Raw genomic sequence first — 24,062 nt, 5'->3', positions numbered from 1 at the left:
TTAAATAAAATATTTTAATGCAGTGCAATATGCTCAGCATGCGCCCCTCTCTCAAAGACAGATTTTGATTCCTTTATTTATGCTGCCTAGCACTGTACTCCTTCAGTAGTCTCGTCAACTTCAGTAGGCGTATTCATGGAAGAAGATATTCCATATGAGTCAGGATATCAGAATCTAGCCCTTACCATTTTGTGAGTTCACAGCCCCCTTTTATTACATAGACACTTATCTTTTAGTTGTCGACCACACGAGAATGATTTGATGACAATGCTGGTGGACATTTCAATTAGGACAGTAAGTATTTAAAAGGTTATGTCTAGGCTAAGGGGCCTTCGACGTTACTTTAATGGTCCGCTGTGGGAAACCACAATTAATAGGTTTAATTAAATATCCTCATTTTGTAAAGCATCTTCTCTGACTGGTTTACTTTTCAGTCATGCTCAATGTAAATTCTCTCTCGTAGGCAACGCATGAAGCCGGATATCATGTGTTGCAGGTCAACAGATTTGGCTTTAGCCATTTTGAGTGTAAGAGAGTGCCCAAGTGAGACCTAGCTCTCCTTGCCCAACACCACACATGGGCTGAATCTCCATATGCAACCCTTTTGTTGGTGTTGCTGCTGTGATAATACATAATATATGGCTTGTCACTGAGCTGAAGCTGTTTTAACAGCTTCAAACTCTTCAGGACAAAACTTTTTGCACAGGAAGACAAATAATAATATAAATCCTAAATGCTGTACAAAGACATTATTAATTTTAGTTCTCTAGTAGGCTATGCTGCCTCCAGTCGCCTAGAATCCACTGCTGACCATGAACACCAGTTTTTACATTTGTAACAAATATAAATAAATCCTATTGTCTCAAAGTCCATAATTAAAAAAACAAAACAAACAAAAAAACAACACCTACCACCCACCTTTGTTTTATAAATGTCTGAAATTGGGGGTTTATCATGGAAAGAGCAACTGACAGTTTGAAGTGTTGTTGTAGCTGTGTTGGCTCCAGAATACTAGAGAGACAAGGTGGGTGAAGTAATATCTTTTATTGGACAGAAGATGGTCACCTACAGTGCCAGGAATCAATGTACAGAACAAGATGTCCCTATGATAAGTCAGCAATGCTACACAAACATGGACGTATTTGCTAGTCTCCCGCATCCACACCCCACAATTTCAATCAAATATTTGTTCTGAGGTGTATAACTTTCAGGGCTCAGTGATAAACTGTCAATATCCATAAGTCTTGTCACATTTGTCAACAGGTCCAAAGTTTATTCTGTGTCAATCTAAAATCAAAAGAAACTGCTACAAACTTCAAACATCAATGAAAAATCTTGATGGTCCTTCCCTTGAAGTTCTGGCTCCTTTTGTCCGAGAACTAGAATGGAATCCAACACTACTTTTCAATTAGCTACAGGAATTCTCTTCTCCCCTTCCTTGGTTCAATGTGATTCCTGTCTGCATGTGAAAACCTGGACATTTGATTTTCTTTTTCTATCACCTTACAGTTCTGTGCCTATTTGGGACCCAACAAAAGAACTCTCCTGGATTGAGAGAACTTTCAGAGAAGATGTGATTACTTTTTAAACTACAACTCAGGACAGAACTAAGTGAAGCAAGTACTTGAGAGAGGATCTGAAATGTCTTTGTTCCAATTCCAGTGAGGTTGACTGAGTGAAAGTGAGCAAGTCTTCTCCGCTCACTCGAAGGATGATGCTCTTGGTACTACTGCATAAAATCCAAAATGCTACAGGATTTTCTCAACCATTTATTTATCCCTCAACCCTCATAAGTGATGTTTTGCATTAAATACCTTCAGCCAGTCTGCCATAATCACCACACTGGGATCCTTTAGAGCGCTGAAGAGTTGCTTGGTGGCTCTTTTCTTCTCCTGTCTGTAATTCTTCTTCTGTACCTGTTTCAGAATGGAGAAAATAGCAGCTGTAAACATGTCCTTTACTGCATACTTTACTTAGAGAAGGGAGGGAACTGCTTACATAAATGTATCTGGAAAAGCAATTTATTGTGCAGATGGAGCCCTCATGAAACTTACCAGGCCTCACAGGGGTTCCCTAGAAATCAACAAAATTGTATGTTCTAGTGACAAAAGTATAAGGGAACACAGACAGCAGCCAGGATATCAAGTATCTTCATTGATAGCAAAATTCTACAAGAGTTCTTGATTTAATGGTTTTTCTTATTAAAAACTTAGTTCTGTCAGTTACAAAGGTTACACAATCTGCTGTCTCCCTGCCTAAAGAGCAATGGAGGCAGACTAGGGAATCCCTGTGAGAAGCTATGCAGAAGCAGATTGGAATTGAGATGTATATAATCACATTTTCACCTAGACTAAATCTCCTGGAAAGTCATCCCTCATGTACACAAATTGAAACCTTTGTATCACACCAGATATAAACTTGGCCACTTGCTTTAAATCAACATGTCAGGCACTCAGGGTGTGACACACCTGTGCAGTGGTGCACCAGCTGACCTATTGCTTTGAGACAGTGATGAGAACTAACTAGATGGTGTTAGAGCACACTGTGTGTGTTACTAATAAGAGCTAAAATGGATTACAATCCTTCTGTTGGTCAAAGGGCTCTGTGATACATAGATAACTGTTTGGATGCATGGGGATTGTGTTGTTTTGTTCTAATTACAGGATATTAACAACTCTCACATGCAAGACTGGATACAGGAACAAATAGCTCTGAACCTGCAATGACCAAAAAAGAGTGAGCAGCTTGATGGGTCATGGGAAATAACACTCTGAAGTAAAAGGAGAAGTAGTTTACAAGGAGTTTTTTTTTTTTTTAAAACTATCGATATTTTCTAAAAGGAAATAGCTTGGTGACAACTGCAGCCCAAGGCAACCCCTATTGTTTTGTACATACCTTCAATGTCTCCTTCTTAGTAAATTTGGCTGTGGGAGACGCACACTCTTTATCAGACCCATTGCAAAGCTTATACTCAGTCTGAAAAAGAAAAGAGGAGGAATGTGTTAATGTTAAAATGATTAAGTGAAATGCTTTAATGAAAAGTTGATTACGTCTTCCAAGAATCCACTGAAGGCAGACTATAGACTTCATCAACACAACATTAGACAAACTCACTCAGGAAGGGCATGTTTGTAGTGTAATCTGTGAACTTCCTTTTACACTTACAATTACTTAGAATTTCCCCCTCCCCCCATGTTTCTACACAATTTCCTACTGCAGATTACTATCTGTAAACAATCCCATTAATCTCACTCCTGTCTTTGAAAACATCTTGTCCCTTCTTGGATCACAAATTTTAGGACATCTAACATCCTGAAGTAAAAATTGGCCTTTCCTGATGAGCATCAATTTTAACACCACATGTTTTCAATAGTCTTTGTGTTCAGCAGAATTTCAGTCCTCAAGGAATCTAAGAGGACAGAAACTGCTTGCTTACGCACAAAGTCTCTCCTTCAGGTTAGGATTGCACGCACCTACTTCTCTCCACTGCATGAACACACTTTAGCAACTACAGCCCATGACTTACATTGAGAAGGAGCATTATGGAAGAACTTGAATATTTTATTGCTCCTTTTCCTGTGGTTTAGCTAATGGAAACAAGGAGTGTTAGAACCATGTGCTCAGCCACTGGCAAATGGTCTGCAGATTACATTTTGAGAACTGCTGCAGTAACTAAAACGCGAGGGGTTTGACACCCATCTGGAGTATTTGAAATGCAAATTCCTAACCAGTAACTACTTTCTATAGAGTGTGGAAAATAAGTGCAAAATTTGCAGTTAACAATATGGACAGGAACACTGTATAACCTATTATAGGTTCTTAAATACTTGTTGCTGGTATTCTTCCACTTGAAAAACAAATAATAATAGTAATAATATTAATAAATAAATAAATAAATACTACACACAACACTTAGAAATGAAAACTTGAGTAGTATATAAAATACCTTTTTTCTATAAATAGGTTTGACCAATAATATTACAAGCATTTTTATTAATTAACCTTGCTCAGAGACAATTCCTGTGTAATTTTCAGTTTCTGCCTCCGCACAACTATTCAGTGTTTTAATTTTTCTGGAAGGCCATGTTCTCACTCTCTAGCTGCAATGCAGTCTCCTGCATGTTCTATATTGCCTCCCGACATGGACCACCTTCTGACAGACACAGGATTTACAACAACGACCTCTACTAAAAAACTTAGGTGTGCATAACTAGATCATTCAAGGCTGTGAAAAATGTCATGCCCTGTGTGATGTAGTTAAGCCAACGTAAGCCCTAGTGTAGACACTGCTAGGTCAATGGAAGAATTGACCTAGCTACTGCCCCTTGGAGAGGAGAATTTTACTAGTGATGGAAAAGGTTCTTCTGTCGGTATCTACACAACAGAAAGTGGCTGTAGCATTTACAGGGGTCTGTAGACATATCCGTACAGAGAGAATTCTGCCCTTAGAGTCTGTGTCACATTTCAAAGGCCAGTATTACATATCTGAGAGCTACACTGTCACTTTTTTTTTTAAATGAGGGAACTTCTCTAAGTTCCAGAAGGCTTTTTGGGAGAGAATTATCTGGGATTATAACATTATGGTTTTTAATAAGTCCAGATAATTAGCCTCTAAAAATTGTCAGAAGAATTGTATATATTTATTTTGCACCAGTCAGCATGGAAAATGCCATGTTCTTGAGATGCAGTTATGAGCCAAACATTGAGGGAAGTGAAACACAAGTACAAAGAACACTTCAGCCTGGTCAACATGAGAAAATTAGGTCAGCATAACTATGTCACTCTGGGGGTGAAAAGTCCCCACCCAGGAGGGGCATAGCTAAACTGACCTAAGTCCCAATGTAGACAGTGCTAGATTGGCGGAAGAATTCTTCCATTAACATCACTACTGCCTCTCTGGGAAGTGGATTACCTACACCAATAGGAATTTGGCTCTGTTGCCATTGTAAATAGGAGGGGAGGTGATCAAAGAGACAGCAACACTTCAAAAGTGACCTACACCATGAAATAGCTTGGGAGCCCTTAATCTAATATCAGATGGAGGGTTTCTCTTAGAAAATATGGAATAGCCACATCATCCTCAACAGCACTTAATCGGTGTTTTCCATTTACCATAGCTACTATTTTATATGAAGGCTATTTAAGGGCCTGATCCAAATACCACTGGAGTCAATGAAAAGACTCCCATTGACCTAAATGAGCTTTGGATCCGGCCCTTTAAAAAGGAAGAATTGTCTCATGTTTACACTGGCCTAGGACTCAAATCATCTGCATTCCAGTGCCAGCCCTGCCATAACCTTCCTGTGTGGCCTTGAGCAGGTCACTTAATCCATGTCTCAGCTTCTTAGTCTAACATACTTCATGGTGATAGTAAGGATAAATTCACGAGAGAGAGAGAGAGAGAGAGAGAAGTACTCAGATACTACAGTGCTGAGCACAATAGAAAAGTCGATAAAAAATAAATAAGATGAAGTGGCGGTAATATCTCAGAAAGATCATAATTAAAAGTTTCAAATGTGTTCCACAATAACAGCCCAAAGCATTAAATCCTACAACAATTTAGTTAAACACTTTTCCCTATTACACCAAAGTACTAAAGCAATTATTATAAAGGAGGGTCACCGACACTGGGGCATTCCTGTAGTGTCAATTCATTCCGGGGGACGGGTTGCACTTTTAGGCATAAAAAAAAGTTAATTTATTGTTAAGTATGGGCCTAAGACAATATCTAATTGTATTACAAGCACCACTGGGAAGTTAGCTACCTTGCGATACTGAATCGGACTGAGTTCTGAATAGAATTCTCAAGCAAAAAAAATGCTTTCTGCTCTGCTCAGTGTAGCTTTGGTTTCCAGGTTGAGTTATCAAATTACTTGAGCACATCAAGAAAGCAGGCATTGAGGGGATGTTGAAGTTAGGGTTGGAAACATGCTTTGTCAAAACCTTATTCAAAATCCTTTTAATTTTAGTAATTCTGCTGCCCTCCCTCAGATACAAGAGAGTATGGAAGTATGATCATCATTAACCCCGGGTTACATGATAGTGCTATTGTGGCTGAATATGGAGTTTTTATTGTTTTTAAATAGAAAATTATTTCCATTCAGCAAAGTGCTTAGGAATATTAATAGCTGGGTGCATCTAGATAATGTACTGGTGTTCTCTTGCTTTCCACATGTATGACTTCCCTTTGCCTTGGACACTTACAGCAAAATTGAAATCAATGGCAAAAATTCTGTAGATTTCAGTAGCATTAGGGTTTCACCTAAAGTGTTCACAATCACATATCACTGCTTCCACTGGGCTTGCAGAGAATCCAGGTGTGCTTTCTACCACATGAATCGTTTTCAGGTATGTCCATATTAGCCTCAACACTTATTCTGCTCAGTTACTTTAGCGACTATTTTTATATTCATGATTTTTAACATTACTTTTCCCCACTTCATTGACTCGTCCCTCTCCACTTTCTTTGCATAGCTTCACTAAGTCAATCTGTGGCTTTTAATTGCTTCTAACAAACCAGAGAAACTTCCTAAACCACTTGGATTTCCTTTGTTTTCCACCCCAATGCAGGCCTCCTGTTTGCCTTTGTTCTCAGTAATCCACAAGCCATCCCTGACTCACCCCTCCCCCACCCAGCCCTTTTCTTCCCTTCTGACAACTTCCTTACCACTATTCCTGCAACTGCCCCTGCATTCAACACTAGCAAAATCTTCCTCCAGGTCTTCAGCTCCCTTCTAACTTCTAACCCCCTCCCCAATGGCTTGCCAGAGTCCAAGCAGACTACACCTCCATATGTGCAGAATCAAGCAGCTCACCTTCCCAGAGAAACAGAGAAGCACTACACACAGAACTCCTCCTCAAAAACCTCCACTGGCTCTCCATTTATTTCAGGAGCCACTTAAAAATGGCTTTGCTTGCTTTCTGAACCTTCCATAAACTTGCTCCAGCCCCCCTCATGGGCACAGTCTCTTCCTTCTTCTTGGCCCTGCTCCTTGTCTTGCACCAGATTTAGTCTCTGCCTTCTAACTCAGTCTTCCCACTCAGATTTCTCCCCTACAACTTCTGCCATCTAGAGTCCTTCTTGCATTGCTCCACCTTGACTCACCTCTTTTTTCAAGTTTCATCTGAAAACCATTCCCCTTTCTTGACCAAGTCTTAATCACCCCACATGATATTCATTATTCAATTCTGCAGCGGTCATCATCCACTCCACAAGAAAGACACTGCACTGAGACTGAAACTGGCAGAGGAGCCACAGGAGCGATTTAAGCATGGACTGATGGACACTGATGGCACCAGAGTGGGACATTCTCTGCCTTGTGCCGATTGGCTGTGTGCTCCAATCCTCTCCCTCATATTCTCAGCTCAACCTCACTCCATGCCTCCACCTCCTCTCTCATCCCCCTCATTTCAAATATCATCCTGTCCCTAGGTTTTTCATTTAGCTACGCCCCTTTCCATTCAACCCCACCCCTAATTTTTTTTTAAATTGTGGCATTAACATGATATTCTCATTAATCACTTTGTTTATATGCTAGACCCCCTTTCCCTTGCCTGTCCTGTCCATTCAGACTGGAACATCTCTGAAGTAGGAACTGTCTGTTCCTCTGTGTTTGTACAGTGGATAGCACAAAGAGAGTGGTGCCCCAAGGCACCGCTGAAACAAAGAATGACTACTAATAGAATACAATGCCGCTCCGTATGTACAATTAGTTCAACTGAGAAAGCTCTCCTGGATGACTGTTAATGTAACAGTTACAACGTGCATGTCGTATTAAAATGTCACACACTGTACCAGGCGGAATCTGAAGGAGTAAGTTATTTCCCTCACCTGGGCATGGAAATTTCATATATAGGAGAAAAGGATGTGGATGCTGGGGAGGAATAAAACTCAAGGGTTCTTCCCATGTTTTGTCCTGTTTCGTTCAGCTTTCAGTCCTTGAGACTTCACACCTGATTTCTCGTGTCCAGGTAAGTGAGAGAGCCCACAATGACTCACATCACCTGCCTCCTCCAGAGGGAGCTGGTTTCCTAAATTGCTTGTGACACTGGATTGGCTCATTGTCACCTCTTGTGGCAAAATGCTGATGAAAGGACAGCAGGAGAGAATATACTCAAATATTGATGGAGGAAGCTATATTACAGAGTATATATCAAATTGTGCACACACACTGCCCACTTTTGCATGTGAACTATTGCAATAAAATGTCAACAAGAACTGTGTCCTGGCAAGAGCGATGTTTGGAATGCTTGGACTCTTCTCTTTTAAACGATGCTCAGGGAGCACAAAGAACGTTTTGTTCCTGGATCCCGCATCTATCAGATCTTTCTGCCAGCCGAGTCTGGTCCTGATTTCTTGGTTCACTGGATAAATGGCAAAAACTTTGTAAGTTGCCAGACTTGTGACTGATCTTTTATAGCACTTTTAAGCATAAACGTGGCTTTAATTAACTCAGAAAAGTTAAAGGCACGCTGCCACTTGGAACTCAAAAGACTGATTTAAGACAATGTGGGATTTGTAGTGGCTCTGTTAAAGCCAAACTGATATATCATAAACACACTCTATTGGTAATTGTATTGCAATTAAAATAAAGCCAGTGGATGAGGCTTCTAGCAAAAGTTTCAACTCATCTTTCTGACTACAAATCAAGCAATGAAACCAATACATAGCAAACTCTCAACATACAAAAACCCCTCACTCCTGCTCTGCTAAGCTTTTTAGCTTTGCTGCCAGCCCCTTTAATACATCACGGTATATGCGACATCTGAACTCATGTCCTATATTAATTGTATCTGTAATTATGACACTCACATGGTGACTTAACAGGAAAAGGAAACTAGCACTGAAATCCAACTTCAAGATTTTATGGTTAATCCCTTAGAATGAGCAACATTTTAGGTCTTTGCAAGCAAATCATGGGATCTCAACAGATTTCTGTCACTGCCAGTTGTGAGCATTGCCAGTAGGATCACCGATAGTCCAGGATTGTCCTGGAGTCTCCAGGAATTAAAGTTTAGGGGGCCCCCAATAAAGATTAATCTTTAATTAAACGATTATATCACGTGATGAAACCTCCAGGAATACGTCCAACCAAAACTGGCAACCCTAATTGCCAGTGGACAGCAAAGTTAAAAGGCCCTAGGTGACGATGGGAAAGATGTTAAAAATGTTTTGAATAATTAGAATTAAGAAGAAGAAGATATCATGTAAAAAGAAAGTGATGCCTCTTGTTTTTCCTGCTCTTATTGTTTATAATAGAGCATAGACGCCCCATCTGAGATCAGGGCCCCATTGTGCTGAACATTGTTGAAACACCTGGAAAGAAGCAGTTCTTTCCCCAACTAACTCACTATCTAAACAGACAAGAAAATGAGTGGGAGAAATGTAGTGAAACCTCCATTTTACAAATGAGGAACAGAGACAGAGAGCCCAAGTAACTCGCTTGAGGTCACACAGGCCACCTGTGGCAGAGATGGAAACCAAAGCCATATCTCCCAAGACCCGGTTGAGCGCCCTAACCACGAAGCCATCTTTCTTCTCCTTCGCAGGAGCCAGTGAAAAGGTCAACAAGCTTTGGAAAAGTACACGTGTCACAGTAACTAAGCTGAAGATGCACATATTTGTAATAAAGCCAGTTAAACCTGCTGGTGCAAAATAAAGCCAAGTATTCACAGCCTCATGTTCTCTGACCAATACTAAGGTTTTTCCTAGGAAAGAGCCTAAGAATGCTCCCTCTCCTGCACTGCCAGAATTGAGGTAGGGTGGGATGACTGCTTTAATTTACTCCAGTCCTACACAACCGATTTCATCCTTGACTCTGAATTCTGTCTGAGAAGTGTTGTGACGGAGAAGTAGGGGACTTAATGGGTTGGTAACGACACACAGCCTTTCATGTCTAAGTTAAAGTCATAGGAATAAAGCAAGCCCAGATCAGCAGTGGCTGAAAAGCAGGACCATCTGACTGCTGACCATAGCCTATGTTAATGTGGTCTCAGGGCAGTTCCAAACAGACAGGTGTCCACATCAGATTTGCACTAACCGGCTGGCCAACTCAGAGAGGCCAAGAATTGGAGACTGAATCTAACTCCTAGAGAATGCACTTTTGCGACAGCCCAGAGGCACAATTATGGGGCAGCTGGAGAAGCTTGCTTGCTGCTGTACCCGTTCCACTGGCCTGCCTACAATGCTGTCAGGCTGGCACTTTTCACCAGCAGGGAATTCACTTTAAAGAAGAAGGAATTAACAGGCTCCTTTCTTGAGCTACCATGCCATAGCTAGGTGCGCTCTGGCATAATCCCAACACTGGTATACAGCAACAGCCCCTTTCTACACCATGTCCAATCCTTCTATTTTATCCAGAAAGGCAGGTGAGCAGCTGCCCAATGTGGATGCCAGTCAATTTGCTGGCAGGCAACTTTAGTACAAAAAGGCTGGTGAGCTGCTACTAAAAGCAATTGTTTGAGACCCATTGTGACAGAGTCTCAAGACTTGTCGTAAACTGCTTTGAACACGATTTTAACCTCATCCCTAAACTTCCCCAGACATCCTGTTCATGCATTCAGCCCTTCCGAAGAGTGGAGGAAGTGATCTGAATGGCTGATGAGGACTGACACTTCAGGTGTGTATTTTATCATGATTGCAATGGTCAGAAAATATCAGCATGTCTCACATCTACAAACCTGGTTAAATTTGCCCCCTCTGACCAATAGGGTTGCCCAAGGGATACAACTGGCTTATTGTTGGTCTCTCTACTCCTATCCAAACTCCCCACTATTTGTGTTTATTTAGTATAATTACTGTAAATCCATGAAAGTTACAATTTGGGTTATAAAAAAAGTGTTTGTTTATTACTGATCCAGATATGACCTAATTAAATAAGCTCTCTGACTCACCATAGGTGGAAGCACTATTTTAAACTTAAATATTAAAAAAAGATGCCTATTCCCAGCTCTAGGCACTTTGACAATTAAGAGCTACAATTCATTTGACACACAGTTTCTAAACAACGCTACACAAACATCTTAGTAATGGACATGGATGCAGTGTGGAATTCACACAGGAAAGTGAGAAAAGACACCATATCACCCGTGGGTGAACACTTTTCACAAAGCAATCACTCTACATCTGACCTGTCAGTCCTCATCCTCAGAGGAAACCTGCACAATAATTTCAAAAGACGAGCCTGGGAGCTTAAATTCATAACTTTACTAGACACTAAAAATCATGAACTGAATAGAGAGACTAGATTTACTGCTTATTACAACAGTCTATAACCCACTACCACCCCCCCAGCTGCCTTTTCCCTCTTTGTCTAGAGCAGGGGTCGGCAACCTTTCAGAAGTTCTGTGCCGAGTCCTCATTTATTCACTCTAATTTAAGGTTTCGCATGCCAGTAATACATTTTAATGTTTTTAGAAGGTCTCTTTCTATAAATCTATCATATATAACTAAACTATTGTTGTATGTAAAGTACATAAGGTTTTTAAAATGTTTAAGAAGCTTCATTTAAAATTAAATTAAAATGCAGAGTCCCCTGGACCGGTGGCCAGGACCTGGGCAGTGAGAGTGCCACTGAAAATCAGCTCGCGTGCCGCTTTTGGCACATGTGCCATAGGTTGCCTACCCTTGGTCTAGAGGGACATTAACAGATCACCTCACCTTTAACAGTCCCTTGAAATGTGTTAACTAGTTATGTTAGTCAATCTGTTCCAACTTGTATTTAGCTGTGACATTTCCCAGACCTGAAGAAGAGCTCTGTGTAAACTCAGAAGTGTCTCTTTTTCCATCAACAGAAGTTGATCAAATAAAAGATAATACCTCACCCACCTTGTCTCTCTTAGTAATGGAGAGTCAGTCTGCTTACATCATTTAGGTAGGAAATGAAACAGGAAACTAACTACATCTCTCCAAGTCTAGCAAGTTCAATCACCAATTTCCAATATCGGGGATGAGCAGAGGTGGCCAGGTTTTGATTTTCGCAAACCCTCAGCATCTAAGTTACAGGGGCCCGGATGCACTTCAAAAGGAGCTCTCTCTGTGTGGGTGAAGGAATTCACCTGCCTACCTCCCAATACAGGATCAGGGCCCTGGTTTGGCAAAAGCAGAACCAGGCCTGGGTCTGACCTAGGTTCCATATCATCTCAGCCTCCAAGCTGTGGCAAGGGGCTGGATAAGGTTTCCGTTTCGCTCATCTCTATCTAATTATTAGGTGATAAATTCCCCTAACAGCGTATAGGAAAGAATAACCCATCAAAAGTCTGCTTGGTAAGCAGCGAAAGCCCTCTGGGTGTCAGAGTGCTCTGCAGCCTTCACCCCTTACCTAGGCACACCTATAGGAAGGTAAGTCAGAAAGCAAGCACTCAACCTAGAAATGTACAGCAGGGCAATACTCAAATCCCTGCAACATCAATAAATGCATTTCAGTGGGGGAGAGGAGGGAAGCACAGGAATGTAACTGAGAAATCAAACTCTGATTTACATGCCATTCTGTTGCCCATTATCTGTAGGCCAGTCCCTTGACTAGCATGAATGGCCTAACCACAGATAAAAATCAGCTAAGCATCCCCATCACTTTCCTAAATCATGGGTTTAATATCACAGTCTAGTTGAGTCTCCAAGACGACTGGGTTTAAAGAGGGCCCTGGGTTCAGACCGTAGTGATCAGGTGACTGTGGACAAATCACTGGACCTCTTTTTGGCACTATCAAGCTATCTGGGAGCCTGGGTTCAAATTAGGAACTCAGCTGAGAAGCAGAGGTTGGACTGGATCTCAGCTTGTCTAGTTACAGCAATAGCATATACACATGCACACAAAGCCATTTTGTACTAAGAAAGGTTACTGTCCCCAGGGCTTTTCCACAACAGCATCTCTTCCTGCTGCTTCTTGGTCAGGATTAACATAAGAACGGCCGTACCGGGTCAGACCAAAGGTCCATCTAGCCCAGTATCTGTCTACCGACAATGGCCAATGGCAGGTGCCCCAGAGGGAGTGAACCCAACAGGCAATGATCAAGTGATCTCTCTCCTGCCATCCATCTCCATCCTCTGATGAACAGAGGCTAAGGACACCATTCTTACCCATCCTAGCTAATAGCCATTTATGGACTTAGCCACCATGAATTTATCCAGTCCCCTTTTAAACATTGTTATAGTCCTAGCCTTCACAACCTCCTCAGGTAAGGAGTTCCACAAGTTGACTGTGCGCTGCGTGAAGAACTTCTTCCTTTTATTTGTTTTAAACCTGCTGCCTATTAATTTCATTTGGTGACCCCCTAGTTCTTGTATTATGGGAATAAGTACATAACTTTTCCTTATCCACTTTCTCAACATCACTCATGATTTTATATACCTATCATATCCCCCCTTAGTCTTCTCTTTTCCAAGCTGAAGAGTCCTAGCCTCTTTAATCTTTCCTCGTATGGGACCCTCTCCAAACCCCTAATCATTTTAGTTGCCCTTTTCTGAACCTTTTCTAGTGCTAGAATATCTTTTTTGAGGTGAGGAGACCACATCTGTACACAGTATTCGAGATGTGGGCGTACCATGGATTTATATAAGGGCAATAATATAGTCTCAGTCTTATTCTCTATCCCCTTTTTAATGATTCCTAGCATCCTGTTTGCTTTTTTGACCGCCTCTGCACACTGCGTGGACATCTTCAGAGAACTATCCACGATGACGCCAAGATCTTTTTCCTGACTCGTAGCTAAATTAGCCCCCCATCATATTGTATGTATAGTTGGGGTTATTTTTTCCAATGTGCATTACTTCACATTTATCCACATTAAATTTCATTTGCCATTTTGTTGCCCAATCACTTAGTTTTGTGAGATCTTTTTGAAGTTCTTCACAATCTGCTTTGGTCTTAACTATCTTGAGTAGTTTAGTATCATCTGCAAACTTTGCCACCTCACTGTTTACCCCTTTCTCCAGATCATTTATGAATAAACTGAATAGGATTGGTCCGAGGACTGATCCTTGGGGAACACCACTAGTTACCCCTCTCCATTCTGAGAATTTAACATGAATTCCTACCCTTTGTTCCCTGTCCTTTAACCAGTTCTCAATCCATGAAAGGACCTTCCCTTTTATCCCATGACAGCTTCCTTTACATAAGAGCCTTTGGTGAGGGACCTTGTCAAAGGCTTTCTGGAAATCTAAGTACACTATGTCCACCGGATCCCCCTTGTCCACATGTTTGTTGACCCCTTCAAAGAACTCTAATAGATTAGTAAGACACGATTTCCCTTTACAGAAACCATGTTGACTATTGCTCAAGAGTTTATGTTTTTCTATGTGTCTGACAATTTTATTCTTTACTATTGTTTCAACTAATTTGCCCGGTACCGACATTAGAGTTACTGGTCTGTAATTGCCGGGATCACCCCTAGAGCCCCTTTTAAATATTGGTGTTACATTAGCTAACTTCCAGTCATTGGGTACCGATGCCGATTTAAAGGACAGGTTACAAACCTTAGTTAATAGTTCCGCAACTTCACGTTTGAGTTCTTTCAGAACTCTTGGGTGTATGCCATCTGGTCCTGGTGATTTGTTAATGTTGAGTTTATCAATTAATTCCAAAACCTCCTCTAGTGACACTTCAATCTGTGACAGTTCCTCAGATTTGTCATCTACAAAAGCCGGCTCAGGTTTGGGAATCTCCCTAACATCCTCAGCCATGAAGACTGAAGCAAAGAATCCATTTAGTTTCTCCGCAATGACTTTATCGTCTTTAAGTGCTCCTTTTGTATTTCGATCATCAAGGGGCCCCACTGGTTGTTTAGCAGGCTTCCTGCTTCTGATGTACTTAAATATTTTGTTATTACCTTTGGAGTTTTTGGCTAGCCATTCTTCAAACTCCTCTTTGGCTTTTCTTATTACACTCTTGCACTTAAGTTGGCAGTGTTTGTGCTCCTTTCTATTTGCCTCACTAGGATTTGACTTCCACTTTTTAAAGGAAGTCTTTATCTCTCACTGCTTCTTTTACATGGTTGTTAAGCCACGGTGGCTCTTTTTTTAGTTCTTTTACTGTTTTTCTTAATTTGGGGTATACATTGAAGTTGGGCCTCTATTATGGGGTCTTTAAAAAGGACCCATGCAATTTGCAGGGATTTCACTTTAGTCACTGTACCTTTTAACTTTTGTCTAACTAACCCCCTCATTTTTGTATAGTTCCCCCTTTTGAAATTAAATGCCACAGTGCTGGGCAGTTGAGGTGTTCTTCCCACCACAGGGATGTTGAATGCTATTGTATTATGGTCACTATTTCTAAGCGGTCCTGTTATAGTTACCTCTTGGACCAGCTCCTGCGCTCCACTCAGGATTAAATCTAGAGTTGCCTCTCCCCTTGTGGGTTCCCGTACTAGCTACTCCATGAAGCAGTCATTTAAAGTATCGAGAAATTTTATCTCTGCATTTCGTCCTGAAGTGAAATGTTCCCAGTCAATATGGGGATAATTGAAATCCCCCACTATTATTGGGTTCTTAATTTTGATAGCCTCTCTAATTTCCCTTAGCATTTCATCATCACTATTACTGTCCTGGTCAGGTGGTCGATAATAGATCCCTAATGTTATATTTTTACTAGAGCATGAAATTTCTATCCATAGAGATTCTATGGAACATGTGGATTCGCTTAAGATTTTTACTTCATTTGAATCTACACTTTCTTTCACATATAGTGCCACTCCTCCCCCTGCATGACCTCTTCTGTCCTTCCGATATATTTTGTACCCCGGAATGATTGTGTCCCATTGATTGCTCTCACTCCACCAGGTTTCTGTGATGCCTATTATATCAATATCCTCCTTTATCACAAGGCACTCTAGTTCACCCATCTTATTATTTAGACTTCTGGCATTTGTGTACAAGCACTTTAAAAACGTGTCCCTGTTTATTAGCCTGCCTTCCACTATGGAAGTGTTTACAATCTTCTGCCCACACTTATAGGGGAGTCACAAGCCCTGGGCAAGCCAAATGCATTTAAAGATACACGAAAATGTGCTCTGTATGATAGGAAATCACTTCAACTTCCAGCTGTTTCCTTTGTGCTGTATTTCAATTTCCAATGAAAAACATGATTTCATTTTATAGCTTCGTATCCGAATATATTAAGTTAAAATTATTAAGAGGCTTCTGTTCCTATGTCTAGCTATTCTTCGGAAACAAAATTAAGTAGAGATCTGCCCAAACCAAAATCCCATGTCCCAATTTCAAATCCAGATCCAGGTTCACAGGTTGATCCTATAGCGACATTGAGTCAATCCCAACAGGCAGAATTTTTTTAGGTTTGGATCCTGATTTTGAACTCCACATTCAGGAGTGTTCAGATCCAGGTTTTCAGCTTGGCTTGTGATACAGATGCAATGTTTTGATCTGGGATTTTGGCTCTTATTAATTATTTGTACTGCACTAATGCCCAGAGGTTCCATTGTGGGGAATGCTGAACAACAACAACAACAAAAAAGTCTCAGCTCCCAACAACTAAGCTTTAGGCTCTCCTCCCTGACCAGAAATGTTGTTTCAGGGGATGTCTCTTAAATAGAAACCTTATCGTGATCATTATTATTATCTACATTATAGTAGCCCCCTTGCCTCTCAAAGACCCCAAACAATCATGGTCCTATTGTGCTAGGTGCTGTACAGGCATACAAGAAGGCGTTGATTCATCTGTATCCTTCTAAGCATGCTCTCTTTCATATAGGGTGACCAGACAGCAAATGTGAAAAATCAGGACAGGGGGTGGGCGGTAATAGGAGCCTATATGAGAAAAAGACCCAAAAAATCAGGACTGTCTCTATAAAATCGGGACACCTGTTCATCCTACTTTCATATCATACACATGCACACAGCATTACCCGTATGTACTGCCAAAGATGCTCTCTGAAGGAGTTTTAAAATGGAACAATTGATTAATAACCCACACTGCAAAGAGATGCAAATGAGACTAAGAACAAGCCCCACAACCCCACAGTACCTTACTAATGGAGACTGGAGTCTGTGGAGCCTCATCCTTCAGTGCTGACAGGCTGTTTCCTTCCATGTCTTTTCCTGCAACAGAGCAGTATAAACAAGAAACTGAGAATTTCTGTGGAAAGTCATGGCTACTCCAAGCAATTACTCTAAAAAGACCTCTGCTAACACAGAGCAGGAGAAATTGTTATAGGCGACAGACACAATAGGGCAGCTCCAGGAAGACAGTGCTGCTTTAAATAATCTAGTCCATATGTAAATTAACTTCAGAAAACATGTTACAGATTTGCTGCAAGAGTTTCAGATAACAAAGGGCACTATTCAAAATGTTTGGTCTTTTCAATTGTTACTATTTAAAAACTACATTAAAAACACTAAAAAGTGAGTGTTAAGGTTGCAAAGTCAAACGCTCAAAGAGTAAGAAACGCCAGAATTAAGGCTGCCTGTGCACTCTTAATTTGGCTCCCTATTCATTATGAGATGGTCTTTAACTATATGTTCACATACTATTTTTCCACTGGCCTTCTGCCTCATTTAGTGCACAAAATAACCCCCTGGTGAATTAATAAGAAGCTTTTCAATATTTTGTTGTATCCTCCTTGCTCAATGCATGACCCCATACCTAAATGTATTTGACAGTGTACATTCTTTTCAACAAATATTAACCTTAATTATAAAATCTTATAGAATGAGAACTGTATCTAGATGTAATTAAACAATGAAACAATAAAAGATTACAGGTTTTCTGGAATCAACTGTTAAGATCCCCTGACCAAGAGGTTATTGGATACAATAAGAAATATTAACAATAATAGTTAGCATTTATGTAAGGCTTTATATTTTCAAAGCAGAGTACATATATTTCATACATGTTGAATATTTTAATGTTATAAAATATGTAATTCTATTCAGGACAATACAATGTCATTATCTACACAAATTCTGTATTTTTGGTAAATTGTAATGATGTCCTTACACTAAAGGAAAACTTATAACCCCTATTGAAAAACCCATTCTATTAGACTAGATTTTTATTTGTCTTGACACTGTTCTTTCCCAAGTCCAAAGTAACTTTGTTTTCAAAATTATTAGTGCTTAGGGGGTTCACAATGCTTGATACAGTAAATAACCACTAAACCTGTTGGCCAAAACTCAGTGACAATGTATTACCACCAGACGTGTTCATAGAGAAATTTCCAAACGCTACTGAAGTGTAGACAAGTCTCAGAGACGCATAAAAAACACGGGGAAATCCTGGTGCAGCACTACTGAAGCCAATGAAAGTTTTGCCACTAACTTCAATGGGACCAGAATTTCACTTAGAGCATTTTGTGCAGTGGACTGGAAGTCAGGACTTGAAGCTTTATTCTTTGCTCTGCCACAGATGTCCTGTGTGACTTTAAGTAAGTCTTATCACCTCTGTGCCTCAGTTCCTCCATCTGTAAAATACGGATAGTACTTTCCTACCTGATGGGGTGCTGTGGATACATTAATTAATGTTTAGAAGAGCTCCGATACCAGGGTGATGAGAATCATAGAAATTGGACAAGTAGTCCTATATATAGTACCACTAGTACCATTCTTGGCTTGGGCCAATGAAACAAGAGATATATTAAATAACTGTACAACTGAATCAAGTGCAAACTTGGCATGTCAGTAAGAGGTAAAGTCTTAAAAATGCATGTAACAGCCATTTAAGAAGCCAAATGCAATGAGAAAAGCAGGCAGGCAGAAACTTGTGGAGGAAATTAAGTTTCTTATGATATTTTTTCTGTTAACACATTCATTATAAAATGGGTGAGAGAACAATCTGATAAATGATCAGAGTTGTGACTGTAAAGTCGATAGGATCTCACTGGTTAGTATTGTTGAGGTTCTGTGTAGAAAACTGCTGATTACAGTCACTGATCAGCAATTCAGAGCCTCGTCACCTTAGTTAATAGTATAAATGTCTCAAATTTAATTTTACATTTGCAAAAAGGCTCTCTGGACTCAGAATATCACTGAACTGAGCACCTTCAGCTTCCAGCATCATGGTTAAGTGCCCCTGTGATTTCAGACACGAGTCCCTATGCTTCTCCTGCTGTGCAGTGCAGAGGAACTGACCTAAGAAAGCAAATGCCTACAGAGAAAGGAGAAGATAGGGAAAGGGTAGGGGGATTTATCTCTATTTTATACATGGGAAACAGAAACACAGAGAGGTTAAGTGACTTACCCCAGGAAACTAGTGACACAGCCAGGAACTGAATCCAGATCTCAGACTACCAGTATAATTCCTTAACTATAAACTCATCCTTCCTCTTAACAATCCTCTTTTCCCTTCAGAAAAGGAGGCCAGAATAGCCACTTCATTCTCTGATGGACCCAGCTGCCTCTGTGCTTAGTTTGTCATGTGCACCACTTTCCTGTCATATGCCTTTGAGTTCAATATGCTACCATGGAGCATATCACATCATGCACAATACCACAGATCACAATAATGCACTAAATTCAAACACAGGCATCAGACAAAGCTGAAGTTGGTTCCTTATTCACAGTTCCTTAGCTGTGATACTAGCTCCTTATTCCTAGTTCCCAGTTCCTTATTCAAAGGCAGTGTCATGCCATTTCATATTTAGTCATGCCTGCAATTCTACACTTGCATGCAAAATGGCATCCTCCACACAGCACGACCTCATACATACACTGCGTGTAAGGTCATGTTGTGTGGAGGATGCCATTTTGTCCATGCAATGGGAGGCTGGATGGAGTTGTCCCACAGGCAAAGCTGTTCCTGGGGCATGCAATGCATGCCCTGCATATAGTGACTACACATCACTGAACAAAGGCCAAAGCTGTTTTAAAATAGAGCACTGCAAGATAAAGTTGTTAGACATGTTATCAAATTAGTGATTGTGATAAAAATGTAAGTTACTAATTAATTATATAGTAAGTAAATAATCACATAAGGAGCTGGGTTTTGACTGGCTGTACATGATAAATTAGATCTCAGGTCACCTCAAGTGACACATCTCTGCAACCATCAGCCTGTTCTAAAGCTGGGACATACCACTTGCTGACCTTACAGGAGTGTTGATACTTGGGCCTACAAATTTCCCCTTGTTGTAAAAAGTATAGGAAAGTTCACAATATATTAACATTTGTTACTGCAGGTTAATGTAACAGAAAGTCAAGTTGCTTTCAATAACAAGTGTTATAAACAGGCATAAGAGAACCAGACAGAGAGACTAGATGAGTCCAAACAAAAAGGTCATGCTGATATAATTAAAGGATTATGCTGAAATTCCCAAGGATTACGGGAAAAGCAGATGATATGGAACCAGAAATTAATGAACCAATTTTGATTCGTTGGATGTTAGGCCTAATTGGTAGACAAAATAATGAGGGGATGGGCTATTCCATCCGTCCTTCCCTCTGTGGGTCCTTAAAGAAAGATTTGGGGAAGAAAACAGAACAGACGGAGTCTAGTGGAACGTGGCAGTCATGAGGGTAAAGCACGTTACCATTTACTGGAACCCCACACCTTTGTCATCCTGATCCTGAGAGAGGTCTTGACCAGACCAGGCCAGAGAAGGGGAGCCAGATGACACTGCTACCACTATCAGCCCCAGCCCAACCACCACCTGAGATGCAACGGGATTGGACTGTACCAGCAGCAGCAACAGCTCCCTAGGGTTGCCAACATTGCATTTAAAAAATAAGGGACTGATTTCTTAGCATCCCTGCCACCCCCAACCCACCCCACTCTCCTCCAGATATTATTTATTATTATTGATGATGATAATAATAATAATAAGCAGTGCTCACCTACATTTGCCAAGGGTATTTCTTGCTGCTTTTTGCAGCACTCAGCAACTCCCCATCTTGTTGTACAGAGATGAAAAAATAAGGGATGTCTCTTATAATAATAATAATGGACTGTTGGCAATCCTAGCTCCAGCCCATCTCAACTAACTTCTCTTTTCCCCAAAAGGACAGTGATAACCATCTCTGATACCATCTAAGACAGTGGTTCTCAACCAGGGGTACATGCACCCCCAGGGGTACATCAACTCATCTAGATACTTGCCTAGTTTTACAACAGGCTACATAAAAAGCTCTAGTGATGTCAGTACAAACTAACATTTCATACAGACAATGACTTCTTTATACTGCTCTATATATTATACACTGAAATGTAATACAATATTTATATTCCAATTGATTTTATAATTATGTTAGAAATGAGAAAGTCAGCAATTTTTCAGTAATAGTGCGCTGTGACATGTGTGTATTTTTATGTCTGATTTTGTAAGCAACTATGTTTTGGGTACAAAAGACAAATCAGACTCCTAAAAGGGGTACGGTAGTCTGGAAAAGTTGAGAGCCACGGATCTAAGAGACTGTCAAAGAACGGCATTTTCCTTCTAAAATGGAAGGGCCCTCCCATTCCCATCACCTTATCCCCCAACTCTTGTCTCTCATTCCCACCTACTCTTCCATCCCAGTCACATTCATAGAAAGCATGTGCAGTTTTTCTTAAAAAAAAAAAATCATTTCAGAACTTTCTGAATACTCTGCTGTACTCAGATATTTCCCAAAAATAGTAAAAAAAACAACACTTTGACAGAGGCAAATTGGGTTGGTGCCTGGATAGCACTTGGATTAGAGAACCATAATATACCCTGGGAGCCTCACAGATCCTGTGACGGAGAAGTTATTTTACAAATAGTTAGCCTCTTTCTGCACATGCACAGTATAATCCAATGGGTGCGTGGGCCTTCTCAGGCACCTAAGTTAAAAAGAAACTCTTTCAAATAACATTTTAATTTGATTCCCCCAAAGGGCTGGTGGGTGCTATGCACTGTTTTGGGGGTAACTCCTGAGCACTGGAGATACTGGTGCAATGATCTGAACCTTGGTTTGATCACTGTTTGTGCACAAATAAACATTGCCAGAATGGGTCAACATTAAGAAAAGTGGTCTCTTCCCCCACCCCCTGCCAGGCGCTGTATTTTGGGAAACTTGTGGTCAAATGACCCCAAATTTGAATCACCAATATAGCCCCACAACCCCATGAGACATGCCAAATTTCAAAGCAATTCAAGTAATCATTGGACTTCAGAGCACTTAGAGAGTTGAGCTTTAAATAGAAAGCAGGTCTTAACTGCAACAATAACAGAGCTATAGCTGTGCTATAATTAGATCCATAATTTAAGAGTACTCTTGGATTCCTTGCTGATGCTAAGTTCTCACATAGCAGCAGCTACAAGTCATGTTTTCTTGCCATCTCCAGTTGGCTAAGAGACTCCATCCCATCCTCATGGGCAATGACCCGACCTCAATTATTCACGCCTTTGTCACCCCTCAGCTGGACTACAGCCACATTATAAACTTGGGCACGAAGGCTTCAGCATTTGGGAAGCTCTAGATAGTACAGAACACTGCAGGGCACCTCCTCAGCAACACAGGCTACCACAAACACATCACATGCATCCTCTGCTCTCTGCAGTTGTTTCCCATAGAATTTCTAAGCAATTTAAAGAACTTGGTCCTTATCTTCAAAGTGCTCAATGGCATTGGGTTCAGGCTATCTAGAAGGTTTCCTAAGATGTGGAACAAATACCATGGTCAACAGCTCTGCTCCTCAGCCACAATGTAACTCTACAATATAGAATCATAGAATATCAGGGTTGGAAGGGACCTCAGGAGGTCATTTAGTCCAACCCCCTGCTCAAAGCAGGACCAACTAAATCATCCCAACCAGGGCTTTGTCAAGCCTGACCTTAAAAACCCCCTAAGGAAGGAGATTCCACGACCTCCCCAGGTAACCCATTCCAGTGCTTCACCACCCTCCTAGTGAAAAAGTTTTTCCTAATATCCAATCTAAACCTCTCCTACCGCAACTTGAGACCATGACTCCTTGTTCTGTCATCTGGTACCACCGAGAACAGTCTAGATCCATCCTCTTTGGAACTCCCTTTGAGGTAGTTGAAAGCAGCTATCAAATCCCCCCTCATTCTTCTCTTCTGCAGACTAAACAATCCCAGTACCCTCAGCCTCTCCTCATAAGTCATGTGCTCCAGCCCCCTAATAATTTTTGTTCCCCTCCACTGGACTCTCTCCAATTTTGACATCCTTCTTGTAGTGTGGGACCCAAAACTGGACACAGTACTCCAGATGAGGCCTCACCAATGTCAAATAGAGGGAAATGATCACGTCCCTCGATCTGCTGGCAATGCCCCTATTTATACAGCTCAAAATGCCGCTAGCCTTCTTGGCAACAAGGGCACACTGTTGACTCATATCCAGCTTCTCATCCACTGTAATCCCTAGGCCCTTTTCTGCAGAACTGCTGCCTAGTCATTCAGTCTCTAGTCTGTAGCAGTGCATGGGTAAAGCTTGTGCATGCAGTAGGCAGAACTTTCAAGGGGGGCAGTTCTCAGACTGTGGAATGAACTCCACCGGGAACTCAGGACAATCACAAACTTCACCACCTTCTACTCCAAGTGCAAGGCTCATTTCTTTGACCTTGCCTTCTCTAACATACACATAATAGCAACACGTATTTTTAAATAAACAAACCTAAACAAGACAATCCATTGCACTTGCTTCTATCCCTGGGGGTGGGGGAGGATGAGAAAACAAACACCGAAAAATAGATGCGTAGTCACATTGCTTAATACACTACTTTCACTGCTGCAGTATTTGAGCATCTGGATGTGCTATAACAATCTCTCTACAGAAGAGATACAATATACTTTGACCGAGTACTGTATGACATGCTGATTATTGATACTGTCTAGGGCTCACTTTTTAAAGCAAATATTAAATGGATTAAAAAACAGCTAACTGACCAGTCTCAAAAAGTAGTTGTCAATGGGGAGTCATCTCTGAATGGAGGTGTTTCTAGGGGGCTCTGTAGGAATCAGTACTAGGCCCAACACTCATTAATATTTTCACCAACAATCAGGATAAATCTAAAAATCATTCCTCATAAAGTTTGAGGACAGAGCAGTCCTACAGAGCAATCTGGATTCAAGCAAAATCCATTTTAATTCATCTAGGAACAAGGAATACTGGCCATATCTATCAAATAGGGGGCTGTGTC

At 40.9% G+C, this 24,062-nt stretch overlaps 1 protein-coding gene across 7 annotated transcripts in view; it reads right to left on the bottom strand.

Moving 5' to 3' along the window:
- Window positions 1-24,062, bottom strand: part of OSBPL5 (oxysterol binding protein like 5) — a 221,781-nt gene that overhangs the window by 57,225 nt on the left and 140,494 nt on the right. For all 7 annotated transcript variants that reach the window (XM_039533779.1, XM_039533778.1, XM_039533781.1 and 4 more), the window contains 3 exons: window positions 16,977-17,050; window positions 2,896-2,976; window positions 1,815-1,916 (listed from right to left, as the gene is read on the bottom strand). In XM_039533779.1, the coding sequence (XP_039389713.1) occupies window positions 1,815-1,916; window positions 2,896-2,976; window positions 16,977-17,050 (257 nt within the window). The remainder of the gene's footprint in view (window positions 1-1,814; window positions 1,917-2,895; window positions 2,977-16,976; window positions 17,051-24,062) is intronic.

This window comes from Mauremys reevesii, linkage group 4 (assembly GCF_016161935.1).
Source record: "Mauremys reevesii isolate NIE-2019 linkage group 4, ASM1616193v1, whole genome shotgun sequence".
In the NCBI taxonomy this organism is placed as follows: Eukaryota; Metazoa; Chordata; order Testudines; family Geoemydidae; genus Mauremys; species Mauremys reevesii.
Note: the sequence above shows the minus strand (reverse complement) of the source record. Positions and strands in the feature narration are given on the sequence as shown.